At 45.4% G+C, this 13,387-nt stretch overlaps 1 protein-coding gene across 2 annotated transcripts in view; it reads left to right on the top strand.

Annotated features, from left to right (window-relative positions):
• TNN (tenascin N) overlaps positions 1-13,387 on the top strand; it is a 96,780-nt gene that overhangs the window by 29,592 nt on the left and 53,801 nt on the right. For both annotated transcript variants that reach the window (XM_072998224.2, XM_072998226.2), the window contains exons 2-3: positions 1,961-2,407; positions 11,779-12,150. In XM_072998224.2, coding sequence (XP_072854325.2) covers positions 1,999-2,407; positions 11,779-12,150 — 781 coding nt within the window. In that variant the 5' untranslated portion in view covers positions 1,961-1,998. The remainder of the gene's footprint in view (positions 1-1,960; positions 2,408-11,778; positions 12,151-13,387) is intronic.

Genomic DNA, 13,387 nt, shown 5'->3' with positions numbered 1-13,387 from the left:
TTGTTAATTTTGCTGATTTTGTCCCTTTGTCTTCCCTTGGTACTCTCCTCTGATCCAAGACTGATGTTTCTCTTAGGTTAATTTCCTCCAGCTCCTGTTTTGATTGGCATACATCATTTGGAACACTCTCATTTCCTTCTTCGTTGTTCCCTGTTGCTTCCTGACTATAATTCTTCAGATGTTGATTGAATAATTTGCCTCTTGGTAATGGGATCTCACTATTTCTAGTATTATTTGAAGGGTAGCTTTTGTTTCATCCCAAAATTGTCCTTGTTGTGCCACTCTGTTCCAGTTGCCCAAGTGCTTAAGCCAAGATTCGAAGTCCCCAAGTCTCACAGTCCAGTCGATTATACTGTATCTGTATCCTAATTGATCCCTGGCAAATTGATGCCAGCTAAACAGATATTCCAAGTTTCCAGAGTCATTTCAAAAAGTCCGCTTTGGCTAAATAGGCCTGAACCAAATTTAAACCCCCAAAGTACCAGGGTAAAATGCAATGTTTGTATAAAGTCCAGATTTATCAAGTATAACTTATGAGAAAATTTCTTAAGCTTTATAATGCCAAATTATAATATTCTTGAAGTATATTTTAAATGTATTTGAATGAATAGTTAATGTTCCATTAATCTTTAAATTATTTTCTTTCCATCAGCTATCCCTCTCTCCAGCTTTTTGCCGCTTTATAATTACTGAGATTGATAGCAGGTTCTTTTTTCTGTATATAGGAATTGTCTTCTCCAGGGGTAATCCTAAGCAATTAGTTGTAAAAATATATCTCACCCAATAGTAAATCCAATGCCAGAAAGCTGATTCTTGCTTCTTTTAGACGGCTGCCGACGACTTGCAAGTGAGCCCAAGCTGCTTGTTTCTGCCCGTTGGCTGATTAGGGAGTTTCCTGGATCAAACGGGGATGACCGCCATCCCCCCGTGATCAACAGGCTTCCCCCCCAGTTCACCACCTCTCTGGGGTGGTTCTGACACCCTGGGGTGTCCCAAACAGGTCAGAATTCAGCCCAGGGGACTGTTGTTGTCTCGTCGCGATGTCAAGCCGGAAGTCATCTTTTAGCCTTTTGTTTCTTGGCAAAGATACTGGAGTGGTTTGCCAGTTCCTGCTCCAGGTGGATCGCATTTAGTCAGAACTCTCCTTTATGACCTGTCTGTCTTTGGTGTCCCTGCACGGTATAACCCATAGCTTCTCTGAATTACTCAAGTCCCTTTGCCACGACAAGGCAGCAATCCATGAAGGGGAGGGGAGATATGATAGCACTTTTCAGATACTTGAAAGGCTGCCATAGAGGATCTGTTCTCAATAAACTCTTGAGTGCAGGACCCTCAACAGTGGGCTCAAATTACAGGAAGCCAGATTTTGGCTGAATATCAGTAAAAACCTCCTAATTCTTAGAGCAGTACGGCAATGGAACCAACTACCTTGAGAGGCAGTGAATGCTCTAACATTGGAGGCATTCAAGAGAAATTCAGACAACCACCTGGCCAATATCTTTTGGTTTTTATTCCTGCCTTGAGCAGGGGGTTGGACTCAATGGCCTTATAGGCTCCTTCCAATTTCATTATTCTATGATTTTACGATTCTATGAATTTAAGGAGTTTATTTAATATGTAGTGGAGTTGGAATAGGTGATTGCTCACTTTTTAGTCAACAGGGTTATATATCATGGCATAGAGCTTAACAATGCCACTTTCTTGTACTAAAACATCCAGAATTACCTTTTCAATGGCCATATTAGTTGGGGAATTTTGGAAGCTGCCATCCAGAAAACTAACATTCCAGGCTCTAGTCTAATGAAAACTATGACATTTGACTCCCCCCCCCCGCGTGTGAAGATTTGTTGTCAGACATTAACTTCAGAGAAGAAGATATCTCTCCTACAATACTGAAAGAATCTAGAAAAAAAATTGGTACTGAGATTTTATTTTATCTTTCTTCCACCTACCCCATTAGCCTTTTTGCTGCTTTTGCATGGTCATCATAGGAACAAGATGGTAACCTGGATTTTTTGTCTGTGGGTTTTGCTGCACCACTCAGTCCTGGAAGCTCTGGTACAGTTGCCTGCTGATGAATCTGAAAACTGCTCTGACAAAAGCCAGAAAATTTCCTTCAGCCACTCATACAAGATCGACATGCCCAAGTCTTCTCAGATCAAGGTGGAAGCAGTCCCACAGCCCCTTCAAGATGACAGCAACGTTCCACTGGCAACTGATGAAACAGATGAGGGTGAAGAACAAAATATTATATTCAGACATAACATTCGATTGCAGACACCCAGAGGTGATTGTGAGATCCTTGGCCAGCTCAAAGGATTTTTGGAAAGGCTGGAGAAGATGGAGATGGACATGATAAACCTGAGGGGTCTCTGTAATCCTCAGAGATGCTGTGGAAGAAGCCAAGGTGAGAACTCTGGTGGTTCTGGGATGTTGGCAGAACCTGCACGCCACTATGCCAGATGCAGCACCCCAGCTGCGTATGGTGGCCTGTCAGGTGCTTGGAAGTCCTCTATTCTTGCAGCCGCAAGCACACATCAAAAGCAGAGTCCCAACAGGTAGTTGCTGTTGCATGTGATTGTAGAATTCAGCTTCGTGGGCTGCAGGTCATGAAAGTTTCCACCGAAACAATGGGCTTTAATTGTGCAGAATTTTCTGTGCAGTTCTACCCTTCCTCAAAGTGTTCTAGATAAGGGCAACACTTTTCTTTCGGCACTATGCATGCTTTTGTTACTCCTCTTCTTTGGTTTTGTAAATATTAACAGTGGTGGTGAAGTATGATGTCAGTCCTGGGTGTGACAAACCCAGACCTACTGGGATATGCCACAGTTTCACTAAGCTGCCACCAACCATTCCCTGTAAGGAGTCACACAGACCAGGAATGGATTTTTAACAAATAAAGGAATAAGGTTTATTTAAATCACACACAGGGAAAATAAAATGATCAGGTGAATAAGATACAGTAACGTGGCTTAGTCTCAATCATACATACACCGGTTTGGTTCACTCAGAACACTCTTAAATAAAGCACAGACCCTGAACCTATCAGTTCTGGCTAACCATACAGACACCTGAACCTATCAGGTTGGTACTGACTGACACACAGTAGTACCCTGTCTGACACACAGACTCCCACTCAAGCTTCTTCTCTCAGCTCTTCTCCAGCTTCTTCACACAGGCTCCACATATATATACAGTACAGCCCCTCCTCCTGATGTCCCGCCTTCCACTCCCCATAGGATGGAACTTTCCCTCCAAACCAATGACAGACAGGTAACATCACTGCTGTATGTAACACCTCCCCTCTTTATAAGTTGTTTTGTAGGGGGAAAGCTAACGTGCTTTTCTCCAAAAAAACAACCTGGATCCAAAACATACAAACACATTTATACAATAACATACAATACCATACTTACTTATACTTACACTCTAAGTTAAACATTTACCATTTACAATACATCAAGTTACCTTTATTCATACAAACCAACATGTTGAATAAACAGACACATTTGACTTTTTGTCATCAAAATATATACATAGTCCATGTTTCTTTCGCCGTCTTCATTCTTCAGGTCTTCTTGACAAGGCGTCAGCAACACAGTTCACTGACCCTCTGACCACCTTCACTTCAAAGTCATAGTCTTGCAAGTTTAAAGCCCACCTCATAAGTTTACTATTGTGGGTTTTCATTGTCTTTAACCATTGCAGTGGTGAATGGTCAGTGCACAGAATAAAATGTCTTCCACAGATGTAAGGCTTGGCCTTCTGGATCGCGTAGACTATGGACAGGCACTCCTTTTCCACGGTTGCCAAATGTCTCTCACCTTTCTGGAGTTTCCTACTCAGGTAGGACACTGGATGCTGGTCACCATTTTCATCCTCCTGGCAAAGAACTGCTCCTACCCCGCTGTTAGACGCATCGGTGTAGATGATGAACTCCCGGTCGAAGTCTGGAGCACGCAGCACTGGATAGTTGATGAGGGCCTCCTTCAACCTCTGGAACGCCTCCTCACAGTCGCTGGTCCACGGGATGCGGTCATCAGTCTTCTTCCTCGTCAGATCGGTCAGCGGAGTCGCTATCTCGCTAAACCTCGGGATGAACTTTCTGTAGTAGCCCACCAACCCAAGAAATGATTTGACTTTTCTCTTGGTGTTGGGTCTAGGCCAATCACGAACTGCTTCTATCTTAGCCTCTAGGGGTTTTATCACTCCTCCCCCTACTATGTGACCCAAGTATTTTATTTCTGGGCTACCCATCTGACACTTGCTCGCCTTTACCGTTAGCCCTGCTGCACTTAACCTCTGCAGCACTAACTCCAGGTGTTTCAGGTGATCTTCCCAGGTATTACTGAAGATCCCTATGTCGTCAATGTAGGCCACAGTAAAGTCACTGAGCCCTGCTAAGGTCTGGTCCATCAGCCTTTGGAATGTGGCTGGTGCATTTCTGAGACCAAAGCTCAGGACTCGAAACTCATAGAGACCAAAAGGGCTGCAAAAGGCGGTCTTTTCTTGATCCCTGGGATCAATTCTTAATTGCCAATATCCCTTTACCAGGTCCAATGATGAGATGAACCGACAACCCCCTATGGTTTCAATCAGGTTGTCTAGCCTGGGCATTGGGTAGGCATCAGGAGTGGTTACGCGGTTTAATTTCCTGTAATCTACACAAAACCTAATGCTCCCATCAGGCTTGTCCACTAGGACTATCGGAGAGGACCAAGGACTAGAAGAGGGGACGATTATGTTCTCCCTAAGCATCTCGTCCAGCTCCTTCCACACCTTGTCCCTATAGGGTCCCGTCACTCGGTATGGGGATACTGCTTGCGGGGGTGCATCCCCTGTGTGGATCCGATGCATCACTCCCTTCACTATCCCCGGCTTATTGGAAAACACCTTTTGATATTTGATGAGCAGCATTTTTAGTTCTTGCTGCTGGTCTTGGGTGAGTGCAGGACTGATCTTTACCTCCTCTGGGTTGTATTTTACTTCCCCTCTACCCTCCCAGAAGGGTAATTCAGCTTCCTCGCTCTCAGCTGCTTTTATCGCAAATAAAACCCTCTGTTCCCCTCTGTAGTAGGGTTTTAGGGCATTCACATGAACCACCCTCCTTGCTTGGTTCTCCTCCTGCTCTATAAGGTAGTTCAGGTCTGACATCTTGGAAATGACCCTATATGGTCCTGCCCATTTGAGCTGCAGCTTGTTCTCTCTGCAGGGCCTAAGCCAAAGCACTTCCTCCCCTGGGTCAAAGTGCCTCTCTCTAGCTTTGTGGTCATACCATGTTTTCTGTCTGACCTTCTGAGCTTGCAGGTTTTCTGCTGCTAGCTCTAGGTTTCTCTTTAGGTCATTCATCAAGGTGTCTATGTATGTCACAACGTCTTGTGGGTCATCCTGGGTGATCTGCTCCCAATTTTGTATGATCAAATCAAGGGGCCCTTTCACCCTTCTCCCAAATAAAAGTTCAAACGGACTGAACCCGGTACTGGCTTGTGGCACTGATCGATAAGCAAACAAAAGGGATTGCAGCTTCTGGTCCCAATTGTTTGGATTCTCTGCCAAGTAAGCCCTAATCATGCGCATTAGAGTCCCATTGAACTTCTCAGTTAACCCATTATTTTCAGGGTGATAGGCAGTGGTTTCCTTGTGCTTAATTCCACAGATTTGCCATAACCGTTTCATGAGCTTCGATGTGAACGATGCGCCCAAATCTGTGACTATTTCTGAGGCAAATCCCATCCTGGACATATACCCCACCAAGGCATCTGCCACTGTGTTAGTTTCAATGTTAGTCAAGGGAATGGCTTCAGGGTACCTCGTGGCATGGTCCACAATGGTGAGAATGAACCTGTTCCCCCTCTTTGTGGCCTTGGGCAAAGGTCCCACAATATCCACCCCTATGCATTTGAACGGAGTGTCAATCACAGGCAAAGGGCACAACTTTGCTTTGGTCCTGTCACGGTTATTCCCCTGCCTCTGACACACATCACATTGCTTACAGAACTCCTTGATCTGCTTCCCTATTTCAGGCCAGTAAAAATTCTGTGTGATTCTCTGCTGTGTTTTGTTCACCCCTAAGTGCGCAGCAAACATGTCAGAGTGCCCCCTTTGTAAGATCATGGGGCGATACTTTTCAGGTACCACTAGCTGACTTCTGATCCCATCTCCCCCTTTTGAGATATTCCTCAGGGTCTCTCTATATAAAATTCCCTTTTCCTCTCGAAATCTCACTGGGGCTTCAGGTGTTAGCTGGGCGTCTGTCACCTGTTCAAAACACTTTTGGAGAGTGGCGTCTGCCTTTTGCTCTTGGCCAAATCGGCTGTCCGTGGTCAAGGTTTCCACCACAGCTTCGGAACTCCCCTCTGCTTCCGTCTCGGGCTCATCAGTACCCCCCTGAACTGTCCCCGTGGTGGCTTGTGAGCGTGTAATCACTAGCACCCGTTTCACATGTTCAGCCAGGTCATTTCCCACGAGCACGGCTGCTGGCAGAGTCGATGAAATCGCTAGCCGCCAAACTCCCCTCCAGCCTTGAAAGTTCATAGGTACCTCAGCTACTGGCAGCGAGATCACCTGTCCCTCAATCCCTGCCACCTTTATGCTCTCATTCGGGATTATATACTCCCTAGGAATAATATCTGGATGGCACAGGGTCACCTGGGAACAAGTATCCCTTAACCCCCGATACTGATGGTCAAGTATTCCTACGTCCACCCCTGCTGTTTCAAACAACTGTGAATCTGTTCTCACTAGCAAGCAGCGCTTGACCTCCACAAGAGGACCATTTTCCTCAGCCTGATCAGCAGATGTAACTGTTCCAGATTGAGTAGCCATGGCAACAGGTTCCCTCAGTGACAAGGAGCTTTGCTCTTTCTGGACACAGAACACAGCTTTTGGCTTGGTTCCACTCAAATCATGAGGCACATTTCCTTTTAGCTGCTTTAATTTCTCACACTCTGAGATTAGATGGCCCTTTCCTTGACAGAAATAACATTTTCTGCTGTATTTGGAGTCTTTCTCATCTGGTTTTGGTTTTCCCTCCAAAATCTGGTTCCTGGACTGGCTCTGCCCAGAAGTTTTATCAACAAAATGGCCGCCCATTTTTGGCGGGCTCTGAACTAACCCTTTGGAGTACTTAGGGTCCCATGTTTCCCTCATGTTTTCTTCAGAATAATTCAGGTTTTGATGTTGTGCCTTAACCTGTGTGCCTTCTTTTGGTTTCTTTTCTAGCTGCAATTTCTTCTCTTTTATTCTCAAAACCAGCTCCTTTTGCTTAGCCTGAAACTCAGCCCTGATCTGTAAAATTTCTTCCTCAGCCCTAGCTTTTATCTCTTTTACTTTTTCTTCAGTCTTATCTCTGATTTCTTTTAATTTAATGTCTTTTTGCTGATTATATTTTTCAAGATCTTGCTCACTTTGTCTGACCTGAGCCTCGTACTTTTCTTTCTTTGACATTTCTTCAACTGATAAATTGTTAATAAACTTATTTAGGAAATCCAATTCTAATTGTTTACCATTCTAATTTGGTGTTTCAGTTCCATCTCTTTTATCCTCATGGCCATTCCCCTTTTCTTGGCATCTGCCTCTGCCTGACTGATTTCAGCTCTTTCTCTGGCCTCCCTTTCCAATTGTTTCATCCTAAATTCATGCTGTTGGGCTAGGAGCATTTTTCTGAGTTCTGAGGTCTGTTCTCCTGTGTTCTCATCCTGCACTGAGCCAAATTCTTCCTCAGAACCTTGGTCTACCTGTGGGTCTCTCACTTCACCCCTTTCTGCCATTTGGCTTCGAGTCAAGGGCATACTCCCCCCCCCCAGAACGGGCTGCTTTCAAAAGTCAAGCCTCAAAATAAAGCGACCACTTTTTTTTCTCTGTTGCCTCAGAACCAGCCTTCTATAGATTGCTGCTGTTCTTCAGCACTAACTTGCAACTGTTGCCAGCCAGAGACTACCCCCCTCTGCTAGGCCTCTCAGCAGACAAGCTAGATCACTGCTACTTCACTCAGCTTTGCCTCAGCACTTTTCCCGCCAAAACAGGTTGCCTCAGAGCTCCCTAATCTAGTCCCACCAATCTGAGGTCACACGTTCTTCCACTAGCGTACCTCCCCGTGAGGTAAGCCTAGAAGATTACCTACGCGCTCTCAGATTGTCCCTGACTAGACCCCCCTTGCTCTGGGCACACTTGCCAAGGCTTTGCTGGACCACTGGACAACTGGACCAGTCGTATCCCACACGCTGGACACCAATCAATGTGACAAACCCAGACCTACTGGGATATGCCACAGTTTCACTAAGCTGCCACCAACCATTCCCTGTAAGGAGTCACACAGACCAGGAATGGATTTTTAACAAATAAAGGAAGAAGGTTTATTTAAACAACACACAGGGAAAATAAAATGATCAAGTGAATAAGATACAGTAACTTGGCTTAGTCTCAATCATACATACACCAGTTTGGTTCACACAGAACACCTTTAAATAAAGCACAGACCCTGAACCTATCAGTTCTGGCTTCCCATCCAGACACCTGAACCTATCAGGTTGGTACTGACTGACACACAGTAGTACCCTGTCTGACACACAGACTCCCACTCAAGCTTCTTCTCTCAGCTCTCCTCCTTTCTCCTAACTTCTCCACACAAGCTCCACATATATATTCAGTACAGCCCCTCCTCCTGATGTCCCGCCTTCCACTCCCCATAGGATGGAACTTTCCCTCCAACCCATGACAGACAGGTAACATCAGTGCTGTATGTAACACACCCCTATGCATTTGAACGGAGTGTCAATCACAGGCAAAGGGCACAACTTTGCTTTGGTCCTGTCGCGGCTATTCCCCTGCCTTTGACACACATCACATTGTTTACAGAACTCTTTGATCTGCTTCCCTATTTCAGGCCAGTAAAAATTCTGTGTGATTCTCTGCTGTGTTTTGTTCACCCCTAAGTGCGCAGCAAACATGTCAGAGTGCCCCCTTTGTAAGATCATGGGGCGATACTTTTCAGGTACCACTAGCTGACTTCTGATCCCATCTCCCCCTTTTGAGATATTCCTCAGGGTCTCTCTATATAAAATTCCCTTTTCCTCTCGAAATCTCACTGGGGTTTCAGGTGTTAGCTGGGCGTCTGTCACCTGTTCAAAACATTTTTGGAGAGTGGCGTCTGCCTTTTGCTCTTGGCCAAATCGGCTGTCTGTGGTTAAGGTTTCCACCACAGCTTCGGAACTCCCCCCACCTGCTTCCGTCTCGGGCTCATCATTACCCCCCAGAACTGTCCCCGTGGTGGCTTGTGAACGTGTAATCACTAGCACCCGTTTCACATGTTCAGCCAGGTCATTTCCCACGAGCACGGCTGCTGGCAGAGTCGATGAAATCGCTAGCCGCCAAACTCCCCTCCAGCCTTGAAAGTTCATAGGTACCTCAGCTACTGGCAGCGAGATCACCTGTCCCTCAATCCCTGCCACCTTTATGCTCTCATTCGGGATTATATACTCCCTAGGAATAATATCTGGATGGCACAGGGTCACCTGGGAACAAGTATCCCTTAACCCCCGATACTGATGGTCAAGTATTCCTACGTCCACCCCTGCTGTTTCAAACAACTGTGAATCTGTTCTCACTAGCAAGCAGCGCTTGACCTCCACAAGAGGACCATTTTCCTCAGCCTGATCAGCAGATGTAACTGTTCCAGATTGAGTAGCCATGGCAACAGGTTCCCTCAGTGACAAGGAGCTTTGCTCTTTCTGGACACAGAACACAGCTTTTGGCTTGGTTCCACTCAAATCATGAGGCACATTTCCTTTTAGCTGCTTTAATTTCTCACACTCTGAGATTAGATGGCCCTTTCCTTGACAGAAATAACATTTTCTGCTGTATTTGGAGTCTTTCTCATCTGGTTTTGGTTTTCCCTCCAAAATCTGGTTCCTGGACTGGCTCTGCCCAGAAGTTTTATCAACAAAATGGCCGCCCATTTTTGGCGGGCTCTGAACTAACCCTTTGGAGTACTTAGGGTCCCATGTTTCCCTCATGTTTTCTTCAGAATAATTCAGGTTTTGATGTTGTGCCTTAACCTGTGTGCCTTCTTTTGGTTTCTTTTCTAGCTGCAATTTCTTCTCTTTTATTCTCAAAACCAGCTCCTTTTGCTTAGCCTGAAACTCAGCCCTGATCTGTAAAATTTCTTCCTCAGCCCTAGCTTTTATCTCTTTTACTTTTTCTTCAGTCTTATCTCTGATTTCTTTTAATTTAATGTCTTTTTGCTGATTATATTTTTCAAGATCTTGCTCACTTTGTCTGACCTGAGCCTCGTACTTTTCTTTCTTTGACATTTCTTCAACTGATAAATTGTTAATAAACTTATTTAGGAAATCCAATTCTAATTGTTTACCATTCTAATTTGGTGTTTCAGTTCCATCTCTTTTATCCTCATGGCCATTCCCCTTTTCTTGGCATCTGCCTCTGCCTGACTAATTTCAGCTCTTTCTCTGGCCTCCCTTTCCAATTGTTTCATCCTAAATTCATGCTGTTGGGCTAGGAGCATTTTTCTGAGTTCTGAGGTCTGTTCTCCCGTGTTCTCATCCTGCACTGAGCCAAATTCATCCTCAGAACCTTGGTCTACCTGGGGGTCTTTCACTTCACCCCTTTCTGCCATTTGGCTTCGAGAAAAGGGCATAATCACCCCCCCCAGAACAGGCTGCTTTCAAAAGTCAAGCCTCAAAATAAAGCGACCACTTTTTTTCTCTTTTGCCTCAGAACCAGCCTTCTATAGATTGCTGCTGTTCTTCAGCACTAACCTGCAACTGTTGCCAGCCGGAGTCCACCCCCTCTGCTAGGCCTCTCAGCAGGCAGGCTAGATCACTGCTACTTCACACAGTTTTGCCTCAGCTTTTTTCCCGCCAAAACAGGTTGCCTCAGAGCTCCCTAATCTAGTCCCCAGTTGGCACGTTCTTCCACTAGCGCACCTCCCCGTGAGGTACGCCTAGAAGATTACCTACGCGCCCTCAGATTGTCCCTGACTAGACCCCCCTTGCTCTGGGCACACTTGCCAAGGCTTTGCTAGACCACTGGACAACTGGACCAGTCGTATCCCACACGCTGGACACCAATCAATGTGACAAACCCAGACCTACTGGGATATGCCACAGTTTCACTAAGCTGCCACCAACCATTCCCTGTAAGGAGTCACACAGACCAGGAATGGATTTTTAACAAATAAAGGAATAAGGTTTATTTAAATCACACACAGGGAAAATAAAATGATCAAGTGAATAAGATACAGTAACGTGGCTTAGTCTCAATCATACATACACCGGTTTGGTTCACTCAGAACACTCTTAAATAAAGCACAGACCCTGAACCTATCAGTTCTGGCTAACCATACAGACACCTGAACCTATCAGGTTGGTACTGACTGACACACAGTAGTACCCTGTCTGACACACAGACTCCCACTCAAGCTTCTTCTCTCAGCTCTTCTCCAGCTTCTTCACACAGGCTCCACATATATATACAGTACAGCCCCTCCTCCTGATGTCCCGCCTTCCACTCCCCATAGGATGGAACTTTCCCTCCAAACCCATGACAGACAGGTAACATCAGTGCTGTATGTAACACTGGGAATAAACCTAGGAGAGGCCGGAAAGTAAAGGAAGGAAAGTTTCTCTGCATGTTTCACAACTGGTCAGCTCATTGTTATGTTCTTATTAGGAAGATTTCTAGGTTTAAGAACCAACGTAGTTTTTCCTTTTTTGTCTCCCATTTCCTGTTTGTGGTTCTGGTCCTTGTGCCTTCATACAGGTGTGTCATCCTGTAGTGGCCATGGGATATTTATCCAGGAGACTTGCAGCTGCAACTGTGATGAAGGCTGGGAAGGCCTGGACTGTTCTCGACCTCTCTGCCCAGGAAATTGCAATGGTAATGGACACTGCATCGCAGGCCGTTGCATTTGCAACGCCCTGTATGCTGGGGAGGATTGCAGCCAGCTTCTCTGTCCCCAGAACTGCAGTGGCAATGGGGTCTGTCTCCATGGTGTGTGCCACTGCTACAAGGCATTCACTGGAGAGGACTGCAGTGAGAAGAGGTGCCCCAGGGATTGCAGCGGGAATGGCTACTGTGACAGTGGAGAGTGTTACTGTGAAGATGGCTTCCTTGGGCTTGACTGTTCCAAAGGTAAGAGGCCCTCCGTCAGAGACAGCCGTGCATATTACTGAAGCAAAGAGAAGGAGCAAATACCTCTGAGCACAGTATTTAGTAGGAAGCCATAATAAATGAAGCAGGGCATGCCTGCTGATCACTCTTCCCTCATCTTACATAGTTCATGCCAACTCTGCTTTTTTATATTGTGCTGACATGCTGCCTCCTTGAAGTCTCCATAACTGGAGCTGGATCTTTGCGACAGCATGGGTTTTCTGTTAATGAATAATTTTTGGCTCAACACATGCCTCTCTGACCGTGAGCTAGCCATGAGTTTTCCTAGCTTAAAGAAATGGCCACAATGGAAATGCTGCTTCAACCAAACAAGGACAATCATTCAGTAAAACCCGCAGCACAAAATAAGGAAAGAACAGGCTTTTTTCTTTGCAGGGCAAAGTGGAGGATTGTCATATTTTAAAATAGAAAACCTCACCTATAATACAAATTAAGCTTCCTTTAGCATCAGTGAATCTGGGATGTGGTGGCGCTGCGGCCTAAACCGCAGAAGCTTGTGCTGCAGGGTCAGAAGTCCAGCGGTCGTAAGATCGAATCCACGCGATGGAGTGAGCTCCCGTCGCTTTGTCCCAGCTCCTCGCCAACCTAGCAGTTCAAAAGCATGTAAATGCAAGTAGATAAATAGGTACCATCTCGGTGGGAAGGTAAAATGGCGTTCCCTAGTCACACTGGCCACGCGGCAACAGAAACTGTCTTCGGACAAGCGCTGCCTCTAACGGCTTGAAAAACGGGATGAGCACTGCCCCATAGAGTCGGACACGACTGGACTGAAAATGTCAAGGGGAACCTTTACCTTTACTTTTTACCTTAGCATCACTGAAAGACTACAGATGTGATCAGCCAAGCTACAAAGCAATTGGAAATAATATCTTCATAATTTATCTGTTCTAGTGGGATGACAAGACAGTGATGAGATGCCAGGAAAATAATGTACAACAATACAATACTTGTTGATGATTGCTTCGGAACCAAATGTCACAAGACCTATTTTGCTGCTTGCTGGCGTTAGCTTAAATAGTAGGCACAACGCGATGCTTCTTTTGCAAAACCTTGAAATAAAAATACGTCAGCATTAGCTACTTTATTGTAACCTTTAATAATGATACCATTTATACAATTACAGATTTCATTGCCAACATATTTAATCAAGTGTACTGAGAGTGCTATAGTATGAGAAATGAACGCTATATTGGTCACT

The sequence above is a fragment of the Pogona vitticeps genome, chromosome 4 (assembly GCF_051106095.1).
Source record: "Pogona vitticeps strain Pit_001003342236 chromosome 4, PviZW2.1, whole genome shotgun sequence".
In the NCBI taxonomy this organism is placed as follows: Eukaryota; Metazoa; Chordata; class Lepidosauria; order Squamata; family Agamidae; genus Pogona; species Pogona vitticeps.
This window is presented reverse-complemented; position numbering and strand designations above follow the sequence as displayed.